We start from the raw sequence: 24,264 nt of genomic DNA on the forward strand, positions 1-24,264 counted from the left end.
ACATTTTTACATTTGCAGCAGAATGAAGTGATGAAACATTTAGAGTTGAACAGTTCATCCATTTGTCTTTGTCCTGAATATCACTTATTTATTATCCATGATTGAAGATGAAGATAAAGATTAAATAGATATTTCTGCATTCAGAAGTTGTGAAAGTCAAATCTGTTGTTTAAATATTTAGTTTAGATGTCTCGGCACCTGAACTGAAAGAAGTCTCATTTTAGGTTTTAAACTTTATATTCATCATGTTTCACATGGATGAATGAACCTCTTCTTCATCACTACCCACTAATCATCATCATCTTCGTCATAAACGGGTCTTTTAAACGGGTCTTTTATTCTGAAGGTGGTGACCATTAAATCGTCATAAACGGGTCTTTTATTCTGAAGGTGGTGACCATTAAATCGTCATAAGTGGGTCTTTTATTCTGAAGGTGGTGACCATTAAATCGTCATAAACGGGTCTTTTATTCTGAAGACGGTGACCATTAAATCGTCATAAACGGGTCTTTTTACTGTGAAGGCGGTAACCGGATGTGTACGGCGGCTCGCTGGGCTCAGTCCGCGAATACTCCGCCGCTCCTGCTGACGATGGGAGACGTTCTCTGTGAAGAGCTCGAGGAGGACTTAGTTCACTTCTCAGTGCACGACCTGCCGGCACGAGGCTATGTTGTCATGGAGGAGATCCGACGTCAGGGGAAACTCTGTGACGTCACGCTCAAGGTAAAAGCGACGACGTTCGAGGCCGGAGTGAGCCTGCTAGCTAGCTAGCTAACAACCTGTCAGCTAACAGTGTGTAGCGTTAGATGCTAATAACATGCTAACAGTGTGTAGCGTTAGATGCTAATAACATGCTAACAGCGGATTATTAAAACAAGCTAACGTGACGTCAGAGGCTACTAGCTCAGCTGACATTTGACCCCTCAACTGTCATGTTGTCATGGTGATCACAGAGTAGATGGCTGCAGGTGTTTCCGGTCATTTAAAGTGCCCAAAGTGGGTCTATTTTGTGTCTCTGAGCAGCGGCGGAGTGATACGAGACTCACTCACAATAGAGCATTAGCTGTTAACAAGTATTCAGATCCTTTACTGCAGTAGAAGTACTAATACCACACTGAGAAAATACTACTGTTGTTGAAGTCCTGCATTCTAAACCTGATTGAAGTAAAAGCATTATCAGCAAAAGTATAATTATTTGAAGTACTTTGCTGGTTTTCAACCAGCTTTGTGTCATTACAATGTGGGTATTAATTTAAATTATCAATGATCATCAGAGGCCCCTGCTCTTTTGAATGATTAATTAGTATACACTTTATTAAAGACAACATCACATACAGTATATTAGAACACAGTAAGACAGTCAAAGTACAAGAGAAACAAATAACAAGGACAACTCTTCAGTCAGAGACGCTCTACTGTCTGTAAAGGTGAATACAGTTTATAGAGAACACTGTGAAGGTGAATACAGTTTATAAAGAACACTGTAAAGGTGAATACAGTTTATAAAGAACACTGTGAAGGTGAATACAGTTTATAGAGAACACTGAAGGTGAATACAGTTTATAGAGAACACTGTGAAGGTGAATACAGTTTATAGAGAACACTGTGAAGGTGAATACAGTTTATAAAGAACACTGTGAAGGTGAATACAGTTTATAGAGAACACTGTGAAGGTGAATACAGTTTATAGAGAACACTGTGAAGGTGAATACAGTTTATAAAGAACACTGTGAAGGTGAATACAGTTTATAAAGAACACTGTGAAGGTGAATACAGTTTATAGAGAACACTGAAGGTGAATACAGTTTATAGAGAACACTGAAGGTGAATACAGTTTATAGAGAACACTGTAGGTGAATACAGTTTAAAGAGAACACTGTGAAGGTGAATACAGTTTATAAAGAACACTGTGAAGGTGAATACAGTTTAAAGAGAACACTGAAGGTGAATACAGTTTATAGAGAACACTGTCAAGGTGAATACAGTTTATAAAGAACACTGTGAAGGTGAATACAGTTTAAAGAGAACACTGTGAAGGTGAATACAGTTTATAAAGAACACTGTGAAGGTGTATACAGTTTAAAGAGAACACTGTGAAGGTGAATACAGTTTATAGAGAACACTGTGAAGGTGAATACAGTTTATAGAGAAGACTGTAAAGGTGAATACAGTTTATAGAGAACACTGTGAAGGTGAATACAGTTTATAAAGAACACTGTGAAGGTGAATACAGTTTATAGAGAACACTGTGAAGGTGAATACAGTTTATAAAGAACACTGTGAAGGTGAATACAGTTTGTAAAGAACACTGTGAAGGTGAATACAGTTAATAGAGAACACTGTAAAGGTGAATACAGTTTATAAAGAACACTGTGAAGGTGAATACAGTTTATAGAGAAGACTGTAAAGGTGAATACAGTTTATAGAGAACACTGTGAAGGTGAATACAGTTTATAAAGAACACTGTGAAGGTGAATACAGTTTATAGAGAACACTGTGAAGGTGAATACAGTTTATAAAGAACACTGTGAAGGTGAATACAGTTTGTAAAGAACACTGTGAAGGTGAATACAGTTAATAGAGAACACTGTAAAGGTGAATACAGTTTATAAAGAACACTGTGAAGGTGAATACAGTTTATAGAGAACACTGTAAAGGTGAATACAGTTTATAAAGAACACTGTGAAGGTGAATACAGTTTATAAAGAACACTGTGAAGGTGAATACAGTTTAAAGAGAACACTGTGAAGGTGATTACAGTTTATAGAGAACACTGTGAAGGTGAATACAGTTTATAAAGAACACTGTGAAGGTGAATACAGTTTATAGAGAACACTGTGAAGGTGAATACAGTTTATAAAGAACACTGAAGGTGAATACAGTTTAAAGAGAACACTGTGAAGGTGAATACAGTTCATAAAGTACACTGTGAAGGTGAATACAGTTTAAAGAGAACACTGTGAAGGTGAATACAGTTCATAAAGTACACTGTGAAGGTGAATACAGTTTAAAGAGAACACTGTGAAGGTGAATACAGTTTAAAGAGAACACTGTGAAGGTGAATACAGTTTATAGAGAACACTGTGAAGGTGAATACAGTTTATAAAGGACACTGTGAAGGTGAATACTGTTTGAAGAGAACACTGTGAAAGTGAATACAGTTTATAAAGGACACTGTGAAGGTGAATACAGTTTATAAAGAACACTGTGAAGGTGAATACAGTTTATAAAGAACACTGTGAAGGTGAATACAGTTTATAAAGAACACTGTGAAGGTGAATACAGTTTATAGAGAACACTGTGAAGGTGAATACAGTTTATAAAGGACACTGTGACGGTGAATACTGTTTGAAGAGAACACTGTGAAAGTGAATACAGTTTATAAAGGACACTGTGTAGGTGAATACAGTTTATAAAGAACACTGTGAAGGTGAATACAGTTCATAAAGTACACTGTGAAGGTGAATACAGTTTAAAGAGAACACTGTGAAGGTGAATACAGTGTGTAAAGAACACTGTGAAGGTGAATACAGTTTATAAAGGACACTGTGAAGGTGAATACAGTTTAAAGAGAACACTGTGAAGGTGAATACAGTGTGTAAAGAACACTGTGAAGGTGAATACAGTTTAAAGAGAACACTGTGAAGGTGAATACAGTTTATAAAGTACACTGTGAAGGTGAATACAGTTTATAAAGAACACTGTGAAGGTGAATACAGTTTATAAAGTACACTGTGAAGGTGAATACAGTTTATAAAGTACACTGTGAAGGTGAATACAGTTTGTAAAGTACACTGTGAAGGTGAATACAGTTTGTAAAGTACACTGTGAAGGTGAATACAGTTTGTAAAGTACACTGTGAAGGTGAATACAGTTTATAAAGAACACTGTGAAGGTGAATACAGTTTATAAAGTACACTGTGAAGGTGAATACAGTTTATAAAGTACACTGTGAAGGTGAATACAGTTTGTAAAGTACACTGAAGGTGAATACAGTTTGTAAAGTACACTGTGAAGGTGAATACAGTTTGTAAAGTACACTGTGAAGGTGAATACAGTTTGTAAAGTACACTGTGAAGGTGAATACAGTTTGTAAAGTACACTGTGAGGCTTACAGGTGAGAATACTTGTATAAATATATTCCTGTCCTTTTGCAGGTCGGGGATCATAAGTTCAGCGCTCACCGAATTGTGCTGGCGGCCTCCATCCCGTACTTTCATGCCATGTTCACCATGGACATGGTGGAGTGTAAACAGGACGAGATCCTAATGCAGGGCATGGACCCCAGGTAACCAAAGACCAGTACCCACAGACAAGTCTGAGACCAGTACAGATTCTAACCAGTCTAACCAGTGCCTGTCTCCCTACAGTGCTCTGGAGGCTCTGATAAACTTTGCGTACAGCGGCCACGTTGCCATCGACCAGCAGAATGTTCAGTCTCTTCTGATTGGCTCAAGCTTCCTGCAGCTGCAGAACGTTAAAGACGCCTGCTGCTCCTTCCTGCAGGAGAGGTCAGTGAGACGCCACTGCACACGCTCAGTACTGTACGAGTTTATATATACAGTATGTTAACTACAGTATGCTCTGACTCATCAGAGTACGAGTTTATATATACATATATATGTTAACTCCAGTACGCTCCGACTCATCAGAGTATGAGTTTATATATATGTGTGTATATATACATATATATATATATATATATATATATATATGTGTATATGTTAACTATAGTACGCACTGACTCATCAGAATACGAGTTTATTTATATATATATGTGTATGTATATATATATGTGTATATATATATATATGTGTGTTAACTACAGTACGCTCTGACTCATCAGAGTACGAGTATATATATATATATATATATATATATATATATATATATATATATATATATATATATATATATATATATATATATATATATATATATGTGTATGTATGTATGTATGTTAACTACAGTATGCTCTGACTCATCAGAGTACGAGTTTATATATATGTTATAACTACAGTCATTTACAATGTCCTGTGACTTACAAACCAAAACCTTCATATTTAAGTTTGAAATACAAAACAGATGGAAGTCCTGTCCTATATGATACATTTAGAGTGGACCCAAGGTTGTAGATGTTTTTTAAAGAAGTCAAACATTTTTTAAGACATTGTTACAAATCTGAATTATTTCCAAGAACCTGAAGACTTTACTTTAAACCTCTGACTCCGTAGCTGTTCTGCAGCTTTCAATCATATCATATTATCCTCATCAGCAGATTTAGTTGCAGATTTAGTGTTGAAAATGTTCTATTTGTCTCTCTGTCTGTCTGTCTGCTGCTCCGTGGTGCTCAGGTTACACCCTAAGAACTGTCTGGGAGTGAGACAGTTTGCAGAGACCATGATGTGCACGACTCTGTACGACTCGGCCAACAGTTTTCTCCATCAGCACTTTGTGGAGGTTTCTGTGTCCGAGGAGTTTCTAGGTCTGAGGACGGAGGAGGTTCTGGAGCTGGTCGGCTGTGACGAACTCAACATTAAAGCTGAGGAACAGGTGAGACACCTGAAGCCGTGACAGAGAGACACACCTGTTCAATTTGTGCAGGTGTTTGAAGGATATCGATATTGTACCTGTGCAGGTGTTTGAGGCAGTGCTGGCCTGGGTTCATTATGACCAGGACCTGAGGGAATCGGTGCTGCCGGAGCTGCTGTCAAAGATCAGACTTCCTCTGTGTCGACCTCAGTTCCTGTCAGACAGAGTCCAGCAGGAGGAACTGGTACGTTGCTGCCATAAATGCAGGTGAGACAAAAAAAGCAGCTTTGCTACTATGTCCAAATAATATGTTGCGCATGCCAACCACTGGTTAATGCCTGAAATTGAAGTTTGCCTGAAGTTTCAAAAAACAAAAAAAATCCCTAATTTTTCACTGTTAACTGACTCTTGACTGTTGTCTCAGACTGTTGTCTTTGACTGTTGTATTTGACTCTTGACTGTTGTCTTTGACTCTTGACTGTTGTCTTTGACTGTTGTCTTTGACTCTTGATTGTTGTCTTTGACTGTTGTATTTGACTCTTGACTGTTGTCTTTGACTGTTGTCTTTGACTCTTGACTGTTGTATTTGACTGTTGTCTCTGACTGTTGTATTTGACTCTTGACTGTTGTCTTTGACTGTTGTATTTGACTCTTGACTGTTGTCTCTGACTGTTGTATTTGACTCTCGACTGTTGTCTCTGACTGTTGTATTTGACTCTCGACTGTTGTATTTGACTGTTGTCGTTGACTCTTGACTGTTGTATTTGACTCTTGACTGTTGTCTTTGACTGTTGTCTTTGACTCTTGACTGTTGTCTCTGACTGCTGTCTTTGACTGTTGTATTTGACTCTCGACTCTGACTGTTGTCTTTGACTGTTGTATTTGACTGTTGTCTTTGACTGTTGTATTTGACTCTCGACTCTGACTGTTGTATTTGACTGTTGTCTTTGACTGTTGTATTCGACTCTCGACTCTGACTGTTGTCTTTGACTCTCGAGTCTGATTCTTGACTCTGAATGTTGTCTTTGACTCTTAACTATTACTGTTGTCTTTTACTGTTGACTCTGACTCTTATCTTTGACTCTTGACTCTGAATCTTGACTCCGACTCTGTTGTGTTTCCTGTTTCCTGTCAGAGATCTGGTGGATGAAGCTAAAGATTTCCACCTGATGCCAGAACGTCGTCCTCATCTTCCCGCCTTCAAGACCAGACAGAGGTGCTGCACATCCATCACAGGACTCATCTACGCTGTGGGAGGACTCAACAGCTCAGGTACACAGATCACCTGTCTGTCTGTCTGAACACACCTGTCTGAGGCTGCAAGGAACAACTATTATTTCATAAATTGATTAATCCTTTGGTTAACTAACCAATATAATACATCTAAGCTCTACCATTAATCTTTCAACCTTTTGTTTGAGTAATGTAATATATAATAATACAATATTGTATATCAGAGGTATTCAATTCAAATTAAATGAGGTCCAGTTAGAGAGAATGTCTTCATCAAAGGTCCAGAACAATATTGTCTAATTTGTTCTATGATTTAGTCCCATAATTATTGAAGAAGCCACGTTTTAATAACGTCTGTTTGTCAACAACTGACTTTTTATCTATTTATTGTCAGATTTGAAATTGAACTTGATGAATTATAAATAATCTAATAATAAATACAATTAAATAAAAACTAGAAAGTTGTTGAAAAAACTTAAAATAAAGTACTTAAATTTAGAAAAATTAATTTAACTGAATTGTCCTGCAGCTTTAAATTCAGTTCATTCAAGCCTTATCTTATCTTCTAATAAGACTTCATCAATAGTTATTAAACCAGTTGTTTCAGCTCTATTCTCTCTGTTAACATCATTGTTAGACAGTGAATTCATGTGTTAGGATTCTGATCATATTGGGCTCTTAGATTGTTTAGTATCTGTGACTTCATTTCAGATGTGAGTGGGTACGTTTATTTAAAAAGTTATGCTTTGGCTCTTTCTTTCATAGGTTATAGAAAAGCATTAATATGCATGTTCAGTTTCTCACGTCTTTAATTTTATGATAATGCGGACATGCATTGCTTTCACCACCTTTTTTTTTTTTCAATTCCATAATTCAACCCTTACAAAAGGATACAGAGAAGATCAGGAATACAATGAGTAAAAAACAGAACCAGTTTTATAGGTCTATGTGCACATCAACAAACTGCTTACAACCGACGGCTTATCAGCCGTTACAGCGCTACACATCGCAGCGTTCCACGCAAATCAGCGTATTTTAGGTAATTGAGTCGATTTAGTTCTACGCCGGTCTCAGTTCAGAAGTTTAAATGACTGACCAATCACAGGTTGTGTGACGTCATCTCAGATGATTTGATTGGTCCTGACAGCCAGTGTTTTTCTCTTCAGGTGACTCCTTAAACGTGGTCGAAATGTTTGATCCAATTGGGAACTTCTGGGAGCGCTGTCAGCCAATGAGAACGGCTCGCAGCAGAGTGGGCGTGGCAGTCGTTAATGGGCTACTGTACGCCATTGGTGGATACGACGGCCAATCACGTCTTAGCACAGTGGAGGTTTACAACCCGGAGACGGACAGTTGGACACGTGTGTCGAGCATGAATAGCCAGCGCAGGTCAATACTCCGATCAGTACTCCGATCAATACACCGATCAAAACTCCGATCATTACTCCGATCAATACACCGATCTGTACTGATCCTGAAACAGTAGAGGACTAATAACACGTTGTCATCCTCAGCGCTATGGGAACGGTTGTGATTGACGGTCACATCTACGTGTGCGGTGGCTACGATGGAAAATCTTCTCTGAACTCTGTGGAGTGTTATTCTCCAGAGACCGACAGGTGAGTCACCTGACGTTCTTCATACGGGGGCCTGACATTAGCTTCACACGGGGGCCTGACGTTCTTCATACGGGGGCCTGACGTTAGCTTCATACGGGGGCCTGACGTTAGCTTCATACGGGGGCCTGGCGTTAGCTTCATATGGGGGCCTGACATTAGCTTCATACGGGGCCTGACGTTAGCTTCATACGGGGGCCTGACGTTAGCTTCATACTGGGGCCTGACGTTAGCTTCATACGGGGGCCTGACGTTAGCTAGCTTCATACGGGGGCCTGGCGTTAGCTTCATACAGGGGCCTGACGTTAGCTTCATACGGAGGCCTGACGTTAGCTTCAAACGGGGGCCTGACTTTAGCTTCATACGGGGGCCTGGCGTTAGCTTCATACAGGGGCCTGACGTTAGCTTCATACGGAGGCCTGACGTTAGCTTCAAACGGGGGCCTGACTTTAGCTTCATACGGGGGCCTGACGTTAGCTTCATACGGGGGCCTGACGTTAGCTTCATACGGGGACCTGACTTTAGCTTCATACGGGGGCCTGACGTTAGCCTCATACGGGGGCCTGACGTTAGCTTCATACGGGGGCCTGACGTTAGCCTCATACGGGGGCCTGACGTTAGCCTCATATGGGGGCCTGACGTTAGCCTCATATGGGGGCCTGACGTTAGCCTCATACGGGGGCCTGACGTTAGCCTCATACGGGGGCCTGACGTTAGCTTTATACGGGGGCCTGACGTTCTTCATACGGGGGCCTGACGTTAGCTTCATACGGGGGCCTGACGTTAGCTTCATACGGGGGCCTGACGTTAGCTTCATACGGGGGCCTGACGTTAGCTTCATACGGGGTCCTGACGTTAGCTTCATACGGGGGCCTGACGTTAGTTTATACGGGGGCCTGACGTTAGCTTCATACGGGGGCCTGGCGTTAGCTTCATACGGGGGCCTGACGTTAGTTTATACGGGGGCCTGACGTTAGCCTCATACGGGGGCCTGACGTTAGCCTCATACGGGGGCCTGACGTTAGCCTCATACGGGGGCCTGACGTTAGCCTCATACGGGGGCCTGACGTTAGCCTCATACGGGGGCCTGACGTTAGCTTCATACGGGGGCCTGACGTTAGCCTCATACGGGGGCCTGACGTTAGCTTCATACGGGGTCCTGACGTTAGCTTCATACGGGGGCCTGACGTTAGTTTATACGGGGGCCTGACGTTAGCCTCATACGGGGGCCTGACGTTAGCCTCATACGGGGGCCTGACGTTAGCCTCATACGGGGGCCTGACGTTAGCCTCATACGGGGGCCTGACGTTAGCTTTATACGGGAGCCTGACGTTCTTTATACGGGGGCCTGACGTTAGCTTCATACGGGGGCCTGACGTTAGCCTCATACGGGGGCCTGACGTTAGCTTCATACGGGGTCCTGACGTTAGCTTCATACGGGGGCCTGACGTTAGCTTCATACGGGGGCCTGACGTTAGCTTCATACGGGGGCCTGACGTTAGCCTCATACGGGGGCCTGACGTTAGCTTCATACGGAGTCCTGACGTTAGCTTCATACGGGGGCCTGACGTTAGCCTCATACGGGGGCCTGACTTTAGCCTCATACGGGGGCCTGATGTTAGCTTCATACGGGGGCCTGACGTTAGCTTCATACGGGGGCCTGACGTTAGCTTCATACGGGGGCCTGACGTTAGCCTCATACGGGGGCCTGACGTTAGCTTCATACGGGGTCCTGACGTTAGCTTCATACGGGGGCCTGACGTTAGCCTCATACGGGGGCCTGACTTTAGCCTCATACGGGGGCCTGATGTTAGCTTCATACGGGGGCCTGACGTTCTTCATACGGGGGCCTGACGTTAGCTTCATACGGGGGCCTGACGTTAGCTTCATACGGGGGCCTGACGTTAGCTTCATACGGGGGCCTGACGTTAGCTTCATACGGGGGCCTGACGTTAGCCTCATACGGGGGCCTGACGTTAGCTTCATACGGGGGCCTGGCGTTAGCTTCATACGGGGGCCTGACGTTAGCTTCATACGGGGGCCTGACGTTAGCCTCATACGGGGGCCTGACGTTAGCCTCATACGGGGGCCTGACGTTAGCCTCATACGGGGGCCTGACGTTAGCTTCATACGGGGGCCTGACGTTAGCTTCATACGGGGGCCTGACGTTAGCTTCATACGGGGGCCTGACGTTAGCCTCATACAGGGGCCTGATTTTTAATAGCATTAATTAAGTATTAAACCAAGTCTACCTACAGGTACAAATAAAAGTAACCTAACCTAGTATTGATCTGCTGCAGGTGGATGGTGGTGACGGAGATGAGTGCGAGTCGGAGTGCTGCTGGTGTGACGGTGTTTGACGGACGCATCTTTGTCTCTGGCGGCCATGATGGTTTACAGATCTTCAACACGGTCAGTTTGATTGTCGAGGGTTCTGGTTAAAAAGCTGTGAAACTGTGTAAATATATAAATGTGTTATAAACGTATTGGGGGTGAAGTGAGAATGTGAGGCTCCACCTCCAGAAGAGGCTGTTGACATAGTGGGCCGCGATCAGAGCCTCTATTGTGGAGGTTCCTGTATATGGGAGGAGTTTGGGGACACTATGGAGAAGGACTCTCAGTTCTGGAAAACCGTTAGAAGACTCAGAAAGAGTTCATCAAAGGAGGAGAACTGTGGACCCACTCTGAGGATATTGTTGAGCATTCCTCAAAGAACCCAAAGACCCCGACCAACAGGTCCTCCATGGTTGTTGAGGTGGTTCACATTTAAAAAAGAGGACCAGTAAAGGGAGCATCACACTGCTCCGTAAATATATAAATGTATTTAATATAAATATATAAATGTATTTAATATAAATGTGTTTATTATAAATGTATTAATTGCCCCCCCCCCCCTACAGGTGGAGTACTACAACCACCACACTAACCGTTGGCACCCAGCGGCGGCCATGATGAACAAGCGTTGCCGTCACGGAGCGGCCGCTCTGGGCAGCCTCATGTACGTGGCGGGGGGGTACGACGGCTCGGGCTTCCTGAGCGGGGCCGAGGTGTTCAGCTCGGCGGGGGGGCAGTGGAGCCCCCTGGTGGCCATGAACACGCGGCGCAGCAGAGTGTCGCTGGTCACCACGTCAGGACGTCTGTACGCAGTGGGCGGCTACGACGGGCAGTCCAACCTCAGCTCCGTGGAGATGTACAACCACGACACCGACCGCTGGACCTTCATGACCCCCATGGTGTGTCACGAGGGGGGGGTCGGGGTCGGGTGCATCCCGCTGCAGCCCGCCTAAACCCTCCAATCGGAGGCCGAGGATTCTATTCCTTACTGACGGTTGCAGGCGGGTAGACGGCGCCCTCCGCCGGCGCTCACCGAGCTGCATCGGTACGACGGCCGGGCTCAGACCTGCACACTGAGGCCGGCCCTGTGGGATTATGGGTAAAAAACGGTAGAGGTAGCCCGCGGAGGATCGCTGCTAGCATTGTGCTATAAGAGAGCGTGTGGACTGATTCATGTTCAATATTGATTTTATACAACAGGAAGTCACTTCCTCTTCAAAACTAAGCTGCTGACTTGGAACAGGATGAGCTCACTGGACTGTTTTATTGATCGACTGTAATCAACGACACACGACGAAGTAAACATGTCTGTGTTCATGAGACCAATATTAAAACACAAAACTGAACTCCAAACCGAGTCTAATCCTTCAGTCTGAGGTGGTTTAACGTTAGTCTACTGATCCATCTACTGGTGAAGATATGCGTTAAGATTCTGCTCCTCCTGTCGTTTACGTCACAACCTTTTATTTTGAAGGGAACCTCAGTCGTTTCCTTTGCTATATCTTATCAGCTCAGTGAGACTTTTATTTTGAAAATGGAGGAAGTCAAAACATGTTGCTAAGTCAGTGTACATGTCGTCTCCACGGTGTGAGACTCTAACTCACCTCGTCTATTACAGACCATAATATCCTGTCATGTGACCATGGTGACAGTGTCCTGATGGAGCTAGAGGAGGGTTCATCCTCTGCAGAGCAGGAACCGTCATAATGTGTAAGATGGAGATTGATGAATGTTAGTTAATAAGCTTTTAAAATACAACGCAGACCATAAATATATATTTTATTAATTTACTAACCTTTTGGATTTGCATAATCTAAAAATGTCCCATGTTTCCCACCATAGATCCACTTACTGGAAACCTCCCAGAGCTTTCTACATTAACCCTGCTGATGAAGTCCATGAACATGAGATGAAAGCTCAAGAATTAATCCAGAAGTTTAACGTCAGATTAAATCACAATGAACAAGTTGTAGTGACTTCAGATGAAGTGAGGTTATCTGCAGCAGTGATGGTTTATTGATGTTTGTGGATCGATAAAGATTATTCAGATTAATGATCATGATATTATGATACATGTTGTGTTTCAGACATAAATCAAACAATCAAACTAACGTCTGTTTCAGAAACGTTCTAATGTTAATGTGTTTGAAAACTTTTATTTTCATTCAGAAACATCAACAACAAAAGATTATTGATCCCAGAAGATGTCACGCTGTGATGTCATCAGGTCAAACACACCTGGATTTATTCACGTTCAGGTGACCCCCTGATGTCTCACAGGTGTCTCACAGGTAACTCCAGCAGCTGAAGGGACCAATGGAAAGGTGCCAGGTTCTAATGGTGCGTTCATGTCATGTTGGAGTTATCGGACGTTTCTAATTTAACGTGGGTCAGTTCACACCTGGTGTCAACGTGGGTCAGTTCACACCAGAAGCCTCCACACTCTGGACCCTTTCAGGTCAGGTGTTCTGGGAACTGGTTTACCTGAGGACTTCTTCCGATATCACACCACATACACTCTTCTGCTGCAGATTCTCAGCATCACTCACACCTGCACACGACACCAGGTAGAAAATCCTCCACTTCAGTCTGCTCCTCAGATCCTCCACTGGGATCACTGTCCAGGAGGCCATGAAGGTCCAGGATATCATGGAGGTCCAGAAGTTCCTGGAGGTCATGGAGCAGCAGAAGCACTGGTTGCCCCCTCAGGATCTGAATGTAGACCTGGACACCTGGACAGGTAATTGTAATCATTGATGTTCACAGTAATTAAAGGTTGTGTTTATGGGTTAATCTTGGACATTCTTGACCTCGGTTGACCTCAGACGGTTTGGTCACATGACCCTGGTCTGGACCCTGGTCTGGTGGTGGACTCACAGGTTCTCTGTTGGCTGGAAGCGGCTCTCCTCCCCGTCCAGGATGCCGTGGTACGCTCCGATCTCTTGCTCCAGACGCTGCTTGTTGCTCAGCAGCGTGTCGTAGTCGCGCCGCTGCTGCTCGATCTCGCCGTGCACGTCGTGAAGCTCCGTCTCCAGCTTGGCCACCACCGAGCCCAGGTTCTGCAGCTCCATGTCGTGCCAGTGCCGGGCGTCGCCCAGCGAGTTCTCCAGACCGCGTCTCTGTAGGATGACAACAGACACACCGTGAGGCGATTCTGAGGTCTGTTATCGATCGAGGTTATTGATCGCGCTCGTTCGTATCTCACCAGCGCTCTGATGGACTCGGTCTCGGCCTGCAGACTCTGGATCTTACAGCCGGTGCCGTTACACTCGGCCTTCAGCGCCTCCACCTGCTCCTCCTCCGGACTCAGTCTGCTGCTCACACACTGCGCCTCCTGCAGCAACACACACACCGTCAACACACACCGTAAAGGACCAGTTCCACGTGAGAGGACACCTATGCAGGTGAGATGTCCTCACCTTACACTCCAGGTAGCTGTCTGTCTCGGCTCGGTTCCTCTCCGTCACCTTCTCCCAGTGGCTCCTGATGTAGGCCAGGATCTGTTCCAGACTGGTTTCTATGGGAGCGTCGGGTTCGTCCACCTCAAGTCCTGCCATCTGGCTGTAGAGGACTCTCACGTCCTGTAAGGACAGACAGACGGGAAGTAGACAGGTCACATGAGAGATGGACGGGAAGTAGATGGGTCACATGAGAGACGGACGGGAAGTAGACGGGTCACTTGACAGACGGACGAGAAGCAGACGGGTCACTTGACAGACTGACGGGAAGTAGACGGGTCACTTGACAGACGGACGGGAAGTAGACGGGTCACTTGACAGACGGACGGGAAGTAGACGGGTCACATGAGAGACGGATGGGAAGTAGACGGGTCACTTGACAGACTGACGGGAAGTAGACGGGTCACGACAGACTGACGGGAAGTAGATGGGTCACATGAGAGACGGACGGGAAGTAGATGGGTCACATGAGAGACGGACGGGAAGTAGACGGGTCACTTGACAGACGGACGGGAAGTAGACGGGTCACTTGACAGACGGACGGGAAGTAGATTGGTCACTTGACAGACGGACGGGAAATAGACGGGTCACTTGAGAGACGGATGGGAAGTAGACGGGTCACTTGACAGACGGACGGGAAGTAGACGGGTCACTTGAGAGACGGATGGGAAGTAGATTGGTCACTTGACAGACGGACGGGAAGTAGACGGGTCACTTGACAGACGGACGGGAAGTAGACGGGTCACTTGACAGACGGACGGGAAGTAGATTGGTCACTTGACAGACGGACGGGAAGTAGACGGGTCACTTGACAGACGGACGGGAAGTAGACGGGTCACTTGACAGACGGACGGGAAGTAGATTGGTCACTTGACAGACGGACGGGAAATAGACGGGTCACTTGAGAGACGGATGGGAAGTAGACGGGTCACTTGAGAGACGGACGGGAAGTAGACGGGTCACGACAGACCTAATTTTAAAATGTTAAATTAATGAATTAATGACTGATTTTATATATATATATATATATATATATATAACAAGCTAATTGTATTTATTAAGTGATTTGTTTTTACTAACTTTAACTTTTTGTTATAAGTTAAACTTTATAAAGTTATAATTTGTGTATCTAGCATTTAAAGACAAATTTAAATTGAATCAAATAAATTCCTTTTTAAAAATAAACATGTTCAGACAGATTAATAAAAGGTTTTTATATATTTTGATTTACTAATGGACTGTAGTGACTCTGTCTCTCTGTTCAGTGGATAACTGAGGTAAAAGCCTGATGAACCTGCTCGTGGTTGGTCTCCAGGTTCCGTAGCTCAACTCTCATGTTCTCCATCAGCTCCTCTAGCTCAGCCTTCGTCAGGTCGGCGTCGTCGATCACTTTGTACAGAGAGCTGATCTCGTCCTCCACCGCCTTCCTGAACGGCTGCTCGTTCTCAAACCTGCATGACGAGGTACACGTTACTCCTCCTACTTAAACCTGTTCTAACTCAGGTCTACTAAAACCTGTTCTAACTCAGGTCTACTTAAACCTGTTCTAGGGTGTGGGTGTGTGTGTGTGTGTGTGTGTGTGTGTGACCTGTCCTTGAAGTCCTCAGCGTTGGCCTGAACGTTCTCCGTCTGCAGCATCAGCCGAGCGTTGTCCAGGATCGCTTCACTGACCTGCAGAAAATGCAGGAAACCAGAGAGCTGAGAGTCGCTGGAGCCAGCAGGGGGCAACACACACACACACACACACACACACACACACACACACACACACACACACACGGAAACCACGGTAACATCACTGTGAGACTGAAGACAGACGATTCTTTTGTCCTCATGGACGTTCATAGATAATGATGTCATGTTTCATGTCTCACTGAGTTCTGAACCTTTAGAGACTCTTAACCTCCTTCATGATCTGTGTCTCTGCTGACCTGACACCTGTCCTCACCTGTCCGCTTACGTCCCCCCCACCTGTCCTATACGATAGGGCTGTGCATTGGCAAGCATGTGATGAACTCTATTTAATTTCACTTCCTGTTTTACTTTGTCATTCACATACCCACGCTTCATCCGTTACTTCACTTCCTGCCTTCGTTTAGCTTCCCGCCTGTTTTGTTCCTCACCTGTGTTCCATTAGCTCGTCAGACCTCTTCTGTATTTAAACCCTCAGCTGTTCACCAGTTCTCAGATTGTCATTTCCTTAGACGAGTTCTCCTGTGCCACTTTATTCCTGTGATTCCTGAAACCTGTGAGCTTGTGAAACGCCATGTTGTGATGTTGAACGGATCATGTGACAGGAAGTCACTGGTCTTAGTTTAGAAGGAAATAGACAACAACATCTATCGTTACAGGAGAGGAGGAGGAGCTTGTTTCACACACAGGGATTCAATTTACATAAATCCGTTTAAAACAGGATTCATTTTTTTTTTACATACAGTAGTCGCTGACGTAGCAATAAATTATCGTTTAAGAAGTTATCGTGAGCTATATCGATATCTTTGCACAGCCCTATAATACGTCCTCCCCCTCCCATCGTCACCTGTCTGTAGATGTCCTCCCGGACCTGTCCTCACCTGTCTGTAGACCTCCTCCCCCACCCGTCCTCACCTGTCTGTAGACGTCCTCCCCCACCCGTCCTCACCTGTCTGTAGATGTCCTCCCGGACCTGTCCTCACCTGTCTGTAGACCTCCTCCCCCACCCGTCCTCACCTGTCTGTAGACGTCCTCCCTCACCTGTCCTCACCTATCTGTAGACCTCCTACCCCACCTGTCTGTAGACGTCCTGCACCTCCCGTCCTCACCTGTCTGTAAACCTCCTACCCCACCCGTCCTCACCCGTCTGTAGACCTCCTACCCCACCCGTCCTCACCCGTCTGTAGACCTCCTGCCCCACCCGTCCTCACCTGTCTGTAGACGTCCTGCCCCTCCCGTCCTCACCTGTCTGTAGACGTCCTCCCCACCTGTCCTCACCTGTCTGTAGACGTCCTACCCCACCTGTCCTCACCTGTCTATAGACCTCCTGTCCTCACCTGTCTGTAGACGTCCTACCCCATCTGTCCTCACCTGTCTGTAGATCTCCTGCCCCTCCCGTCCTCACCTGTCTGTAGACGTCCTACCCCACCTGTCCTCACCTGTCTATAGACCTCCTGCCCCTCCCGTCCTCACCTGTCTATATATCTCCTGCCCTTCCCCTTCCGTCCTCACCTGTCTGTAGACCTCCTGCCCCTCCTGTCCTCACCTGTCTGTAGACGTCCTACCCCACCTGTCCTCACCTGTCTGTAGATCTCCTGCCCCTCCCGTCCTCACCTGTCTATAGACCTCCTGCCCCACCTGTCCTCACCTGTATGTAGACCTTCTCCCCCACCTGTCCTCACCTGTCTGTAGACATACTACCCCTCCCGTCCTCACCTGTCTGTAGACCTCCTGTCCTCACCTGTCTGTAGACGTCCTCCCACTCCCTCCTGAGTGACCCCCAGGCTCCAGCACTGGATGCTTTGCGGTCCAGAGAGAGTCGTATCTGTTCCTCCAGCTGTTGGTTCAGTGTCTCCAGAGCTCTCACTTTGTCTCTGTACTCCATCAGGCAGCCGTTCAGTCCGGCGGCCGTGGCGCCGTGACCCGCCGCCCGGGGCAGGACCGGCGCCGCGCTGCTTCTCATCCCCTGAAGGAATACGCTGCTGATGCCCAGAGCACGCCGGGACACCCGCGTCCCCAGGCAGGAGGCCCCTCCCACGGGGGGGGCAGAGCCCACGGAGACACCGCGGAGGGTCGAACCAATCCGCCCGCCGGAGGACGGGGACGGTCGCTCGGAGGACGGCTGTCCCAGGAAGGATGAGCGGCGTCGGGGCAGAGGCATGATTGTCAGCAGCTCAAAGGGTCAAACCACTCACAGCCGCTCGCTCCGGGATTTATGGGAGGACGGAGTTCTGGAAACATGGCCGCCTTTGTTCAGGAGGCGTTTGTGTTGCTGCTCCAACGACTCTTTGTTCTCTGATTTCAGCTGCATCAGCAGAGGGGGGGGGGATCAGGAAGAGTCCTGAAACAGAGAGGTCACACACACACACACACACACACACACACACACACACACACACACACACACACACACACACACACACACACACAAATACATACACACACACACACACACACACACACACAAATACATACACACACACACACACACACACACACATACACACACACAAATACACACATACACACACACACACACATATATACACATACACACATACACACACACACACACAAATACACACACACACACACATATATACACACACACAAATACACACACACACACACACACAAATACATACACACACACACACACACAAATACACACACTTATATCTAATCTAAAACAACAATTAAATATCTATTGTTGTTCTTTTCATAGTTTGTGAACATGTGTCTAATGTCAATAAAGTTTATTGAATTAAATAGAAAATTAAAACAGATTCCTAACGTTGCCATAACAACAAACTATTTTAATCAACATGTGATTGAACAGATGTCTTAAGACAGGAAGTGGTGAACGCAGCAGGTGAGACAACGTTTCACAAACACACAACTTCTTCTGGAACATTCTGTCTCTCTCTCTCTGTCAGCCTGCCTGTCTCTCTGTCTCTGTCTGCCTGTCTGTCTCTCCGTCTCTCATTCTGCCAGTCTGTCTCTCTGTCTGTCTGTCTCTGTCTCTTTGTCTGTCTCTCTATCTGTCTGTCTGTCTGTCTCTCTGTCTCTCTATCTGTCTGCCTCTCTGTCTCTCATTCTGTCTGCCTGTCTGTCTGTCTGTCTCTCTGTCTCTCTGTCTCTCTGTGGTGTATTGTTGTCTCTCCAGTTTCACTTCTCTTTCTTTCACATGTTGTTTTTCACTCATGACCTGAACATGAAATCAAACCACAGACAGAAAAACAGATTTCAGGTTTTGGTTTCTGCTGACATGAAAACATGAATCATGTTTGGACCTACTGAACCCGAGAGAGTCCAGAGTCCAGACCAGTAAGTCCAAGGTCAGGACCAGTAAGTACCAGAGTCAAGACCAACAAGTCTAGAGTCAAGATCAACAAGTCTACTAGAGTCAAGACCAACAAGTCTAGAGTCAAGACCAGTAAGTCTACCAGAGTCAAGACCAACAAGTATACTAGAGTCAAGACCAGTAAGTCTACCAGAGTCAAGACCAGCAAGTCTAGAGTCAAGACCAGTAAGTCTAACAGAGTTAAGACCAACAAGTCTACTAGAGTCAAGACCAGTAAGTCTACCAGAGTCAAGACCAACAAGTCTAGAGTCAAGACCAGTAAGTCTACCAGAGTCAAGACCAACAAGTCTAGAGTCAAGACCAGTAAGTCTACCAGAGTCAAGACCAACAAGTCTAGAGTCAAGAACAGTAAGTCTACCAGAGTCAAGACCAACAAGTCTAGAGTCAAGACCAGTAAGTCTAACAGAGTTAAGACCAACAAGTCTAGAGTCAAGACCAACAAGTCAAATGAAGATAAAACAACAGAAACCCTCGTCTAACCTGTGCAGCATCGACAATCTCTGTGTCCCCGTTCACCCAGTTTAGTCCTGGTTCATGTCTCCAAGTACGGCACCTGTCCATCAAGGCCCAGTGTTATGGAACCATAAGGGATCTTATTGATCTCATGGCTCCTCTGGGTTTGTCAGATTTAAAAATGGACTTTAGTGCAGCATGTTAGCTTCCTGACTTCTTAACCAACAGGTCTCACAGGGTCTGGATTAATGGAACCTGGATCCACTGGATCCCCTCAGGACCCCTTAAACTCACCTCTTTTATTCATGGAACCAAATACTGTAACGTGGCCAAGACCACGTGGGATTACGGCTGATCCAGTGTCTAGACTCTGTCACAGACAGGAAGCTGACATTTAAAAACACAAATCAACAGCTGTTGTTTTTAAGGAAGCTGCAAAGTGTTTTCTTCTTCTATGATTTGTGATTTGGTAGTCCTAGTCGGTAAGATTATTGGAGCTCCCTTCAGACCTTCAGAGACTTATTTATAATATAATACTATATTATAAGATGATGTAATAGTATGATAATATATAATGTGTATTCTGTGTTTTACACATCAACCAGAGGGAGAGGAAGGATGTGAAGAAACAACTGTTTCAACTTCCTCATGTTTGTCACACAAACTCTTCAAGGCTTCAGACACGCTTTAATGTTTGTCATGAAACAAAACACTTACATTCACTTCAGTCTGAGACACAGAGACGCTCACGTTTATATACAGGAACACTATGTACACCATCTGTTAGCATCTGTTAGCAGTGCTGTTCTTCACATTATACAACCAGCAAACTGAGAGATGAATCACTTTGATGTCAAGCAGGATGATGCAACATCTGAGAGGTCACATGACCAATATGTCTCCAACAACAGCAGCAAAACTCACATTCAATATACAGGCAAGTGGAAAAAAGTCCTGGAAGTCTGATGATGACACACTGAAGGACTTCAATGTTCTTGATCAGCTGTTTGGACTGCTGACAAACTTCACTAACACAAAAAATAACCTTTTATTTCCCTGAAAACAACAACATCTTAAGATGAAACTGTTTGTAGCCAGTAAAATGTAACAATGTTACAATGTAGCCCTTATTGAACACATTCAGTAGATTTAAAGGGCCAGTTTGTCCGTTCTGTGCTCCTGTAGAAACATAACGTGGAGATAAACGACTCATTCGGAAACGCAGCAGTTCTTATTATCAGGTGATTATACTCTTAAGAAAACATTCTTTGTGATATTTTATTCCATTTCTGCCAATATATCCCCCAGAATGCTACACACTGTTCCTTTAAGGGCTTCATGAAGGACCCATGAAGGATCCATGATGTCATCTGTCCACAAACAGGAAGTCGTCAGCGTCTCTACAGCGACAGCGCCTGTGAGGTGTCGCTGTCGGACATCACGGAGGCTCTGGTCGAGCCCAGTGGACTTCTGCAGGACTTACTGATCGAACTCTTGTTGGCCGGCCGGCGGCGGCAGCACACCTGGAGCAGCTGCAGCAGGTCGCGGCGGAAACGCACGCCCACAAAGGCGTAGAGGAACGGGTTGAGGCAGGCGTGCATGTAGGCCAGACTCTTCAGCATCTGCTCCGCCTTGTTGAAGCGCTTCAGTTCCTCGCAGTCCGTCATGGTCATTTTGGAGGCCTGCACGGCCTCCGTCACCAGCACGCCGGTGTACGGCAGCTGGGACCCGACAAACGCCACCACCACGACCAGGATGACCCGCATGGCCTTGTGCTTCTGGAAGTTGCGGGTCTTCAGCAGCTTGGCGATGATGACGCTGTAGCAGAAGGCCATGACGATGAAGGGCAGGCAGAAGCCCATGCTCACCTGCAGTGACAGCACGAGGATCTTGGTGCGGTTCCCCAGGTGAGCCGGGTACACCATCCCGCAGTACTCCTGCTGGTCCGGCTCAGATGTGGTGGCGAACACGAGCTCGGGCGTGGCGAGCAGCAGGGCCAGCAGCCACACCCCCAGGCACACCAGCCGGGTGCAACGACGGCGCTCCGCCTGCGAGTTCTGCGCCTTGGTGGTCTGAACGATGACCACGTAGCGGTCGACACTGATGCAGGTGAGCAGCAGCATGCTGCTGAACAGGTTCACCTTGTAGAGGGCGGAGTTTAACTTGCAGAGAACGGAGCCAAAGCTCCAGCAGCCGTGCGACGCCTCGGCCGCCCACAGAGGCAGAGTAACGAGGAACAGCAGGTCGGCCACCGCCAGGTTCAGCAGGTACACGTCGGTCATGGTCTTCAGACGCCGCCGGAAGTTCAGGTAGATCCACACCACGGCCAGGTTCCCGGCTCCGCCCACCACGGCAATCATCCAGAAGAACGGCGGCTCGAAGCGACTCCTGAACTCTCGCACTGATGAGCGGTCGCAGAACAGGTCGGGGTAGTCGTTGTAGTCGTAGTCACCGTCAGTGGTTGGTGAGAAGCTGATGTAGGACGGGTCCTGACAAGCACAAATGACACACCTGAACACAACTACACACAACTGAACACACCTGAAACCACCTGAACGCAACTAAACACACCTGAACACACCTGACAAACCTGAAAAAACCTGACAAACCTGAACACAACTGAACATACCCTACACACCTGAACTCACCTGAACCCACCTGAACGTACCTGACTGTTCTATCATGTGTTTCTATTCTGACTTCACGGACAGCAAAAAATCTTGTATCTAATTAACGGTTCCTGTTAAATCAGTCAAATCATTACTTATAAAATGAGCGGATAGATCAATAACTGATAATGCGTATTATCTGTGTGGGGGAGGGGTTTGTTACCTCGGTGGTGGACACCGTCATGATGTCATCCATGGAGGTCATGTGATCAGTCTTTGTTTATAGTGATGAGGTCATTCAGTGACCTTTTCAAGAAACAGAAAGACAAACCGGTTCAGACAAACAGCAGCTGTGACATCACACTGTGACATCACACTGTGAAGAAGGTTTCATCTTAGTTGTTAATTAGTCCTGAAGTGAACTTTTTCTTTTAAAGGTTTTACCTCCTTGTTAACAAAGTATTATCAGGTAGATGTACTGAAGTATTAAAGTAAAAGTACTCATAAGGCAGAATGTTAAAAATCTAATTTGTATAACTGAAATATTTTACTATTACTCATCTGTCTGCGTTGATACAAGGACTCATGTAGTGTACTGAAATACATTTTTGAGGTACTTGTACTTATGTGAGTATTTCCCTTTTCTGCTACTTTATACTCTACTACATCTCGGTGTCATAGTGTACTTTTTACTTTTTACTACTCTACAGATTCAGATTATTCATCAACTAACAAAAGAAGATGTATTATAGATTAAACTAACAGCAGTATTTAAAGTCAATAAAATGAGCTGCACCTTTAAGTGAACACATTAAATGTACTTTAGAAAATACTAATAAGTATATATGTACATAAAACATACTAATAAATACAAATGTACATAAAACAAACACTAACAAGTACATATGTACATAAAACATATACTAATAAATACAAATGTACATAATACAAACACATGAAACAGACGTGTGGACTCACAACCGATGTGTCTTCGTCTCACAGTGAAAAAACAAAGTGTTTTTGACTTTCTGTCCGTTAAACCACAAAGTGACGTTCAGAGAGACGAGTCAAAGCAGAAGTTCCTCCAGAGGGAGGAGCTAACTGATGCATTTACCCTTAATTTACCCTGAACTAACCCTTAATTCATCCTTAATTTACCCTTTATTCAGCCTTAATTAAACCTTAATTTACCCTTTATTCAGCCTTAATTAAACCTTAATTTACCCTTTATTCAGCCTTAATTAACCTTAACTAACCCTCAATTCATCCTTAATTAAACCTTAGTTTACCCTTTATTCATCCTTAATTAAACCTTAAATACACCTTAATTAAACTTTAATTAACCCTTAATTAACCCTCAATTCATCCTTAATTTACCCTTAATTAACCCTTAACTAACCCTCAATTCATCCTTCATTAAACCTTAATTTGAAAGACTAAAAGGAGCATTTTTCAACATGTTGACGGTGGCTAGCAGCTACTGTTGTTTACCTGAACTGTAGAGCAGACCAATGGGGCACGCTCACGTGCACTAACAGGTACTAACAGGTACTAACAGGTACTAACATGTACTAACATGCACTAACAGGTACTAACAGGTACTAACATGTACTAACATGCACTAACATGCACTAACATGTACTAACAGGTACTAACAGGTACTAACATGCACTAACATGCACTAACATGCACTAACAGGTACTAACAGGTACTAACAGGTACTAACATGTACTAACAGGTACTAACAGGTACTAACATGTACTAACAGGTACTAACATGTACTAACATGCACTAACAAGTACTAACATGTACTAACAGGTACTAACATGCACTAACAGGTACTAACATGTACTAACAGGTACTAACATGCACTAACAGGTACTAACAGGTACTAACATGTACTAACAGGTACTAACAGGTACTAACATGCACTAACATGCACTAACATGTACTAACAGGTACTAACATGCACT

The 24,264-nt window shown here is 45.1% G+C and overlaps 3 protein-coding genes across 3 annotated transcripts; 1 reads left to right on the top strand and 2 right to left on the bottom strand.

Moving 5' to 3' along the window:
• The first annotated feature begins 560 nt into the window (after positions 1–560).
• Positions 561–12,068, top strand: klhl18 (kelch-like family member 18). The gene is made up of 10 exons (XM_068709269.1): positions 561–723; positions 4,158–4,288; positions 4,371–4,511; positions 5,355–5,553; positions 5,639–5,799; positions 6,668–6,804; positions 7,932–8,154; positions 8,280–8,384; positions 10,682–10,793; positions 11,282–12,068. Exons 1-10 carry the CDS (start codon positions 592–594, stop codon positions 11,666–11,668), a joined length of 1,728 nt encoding a protein of 575 aa, XP_068565370.1. The 5' UTR covers positions 561–591; the 3' UTR covers positions 11,669–12,068.
• A 640-nt stretch (positions 12,069–12,708) lies between these two features.
• bfsp2 (beaded filament structural protein 2, phakinin) lies at positions 12,709–18,112 on the bottom strand. The gene is made up of 7 exons (XM_068709270.1): positions 17,607–18,112; positions 15,762–15,844; positions 15,468–15,624; positions 14,135–14,296; positions 13,921–14,049; positions 13,593–13,834; positions 12,709–13,447 (listed from the first exon to the last, which is right to left on the bottom strand). The coding sequence occupies exons 1-7, from the start codon at positions 18,024–18,026 to the stop codon at positions 13,390–13,392; spliced, it is 1,251 nt and encodes a 416-aa protein (XP_068565371.1). The 5' UTR covers positions 18,027–18,112; the 3' UTR covers positions 12,709–13,389.
• A 2,237-nt stretch (positions 18,113–20,349) lies between these two features.
• On the bottom strand, positions 20,350–23,350 carry ccr9a (chemokine (C-C motif) receptor 9a). The gene is made up of 3 exons (XM_068709272.1): positions 23,270–23,350; positions 22,515–22,597; positions 20,350–22,171 (listed from the first exon to the last, which is right to left on the bottom strand). Exons 2-3 carry the CDS (start codon positions 22,554–22,556, stop codon positions 21,083–21,085), a joined length of 1,131 nt encoding a protein of 376 aa, XP_068565373.1. The 5' UTR covers positions 22,557–22,597; positions 23,270–23,350; the 3' UTR covers positions 20,350–21,082.
• Between the last annotated feature and the right edge of the window lie 914 nt (positions 23,351–24,264).

This window comes from Cebidichthys violaceus, unplaced genomic scaffold (genome assembly GCF_023349555.1).
Source record: "Cebidichthys violaceus isolate CVI_PGR_0920_01 unplaced genomic scaffold, fCebVio1.0.p SCAF_141, whole genome shotgun sequence".
In the NCBI taxonomy this organism is placed as follows: Eukaryota; Metazoa; Chordata; class Actinopteri; order Perciformes; family Stichaeidae; genus Cebidichthys; species Cebidichthys violaceus.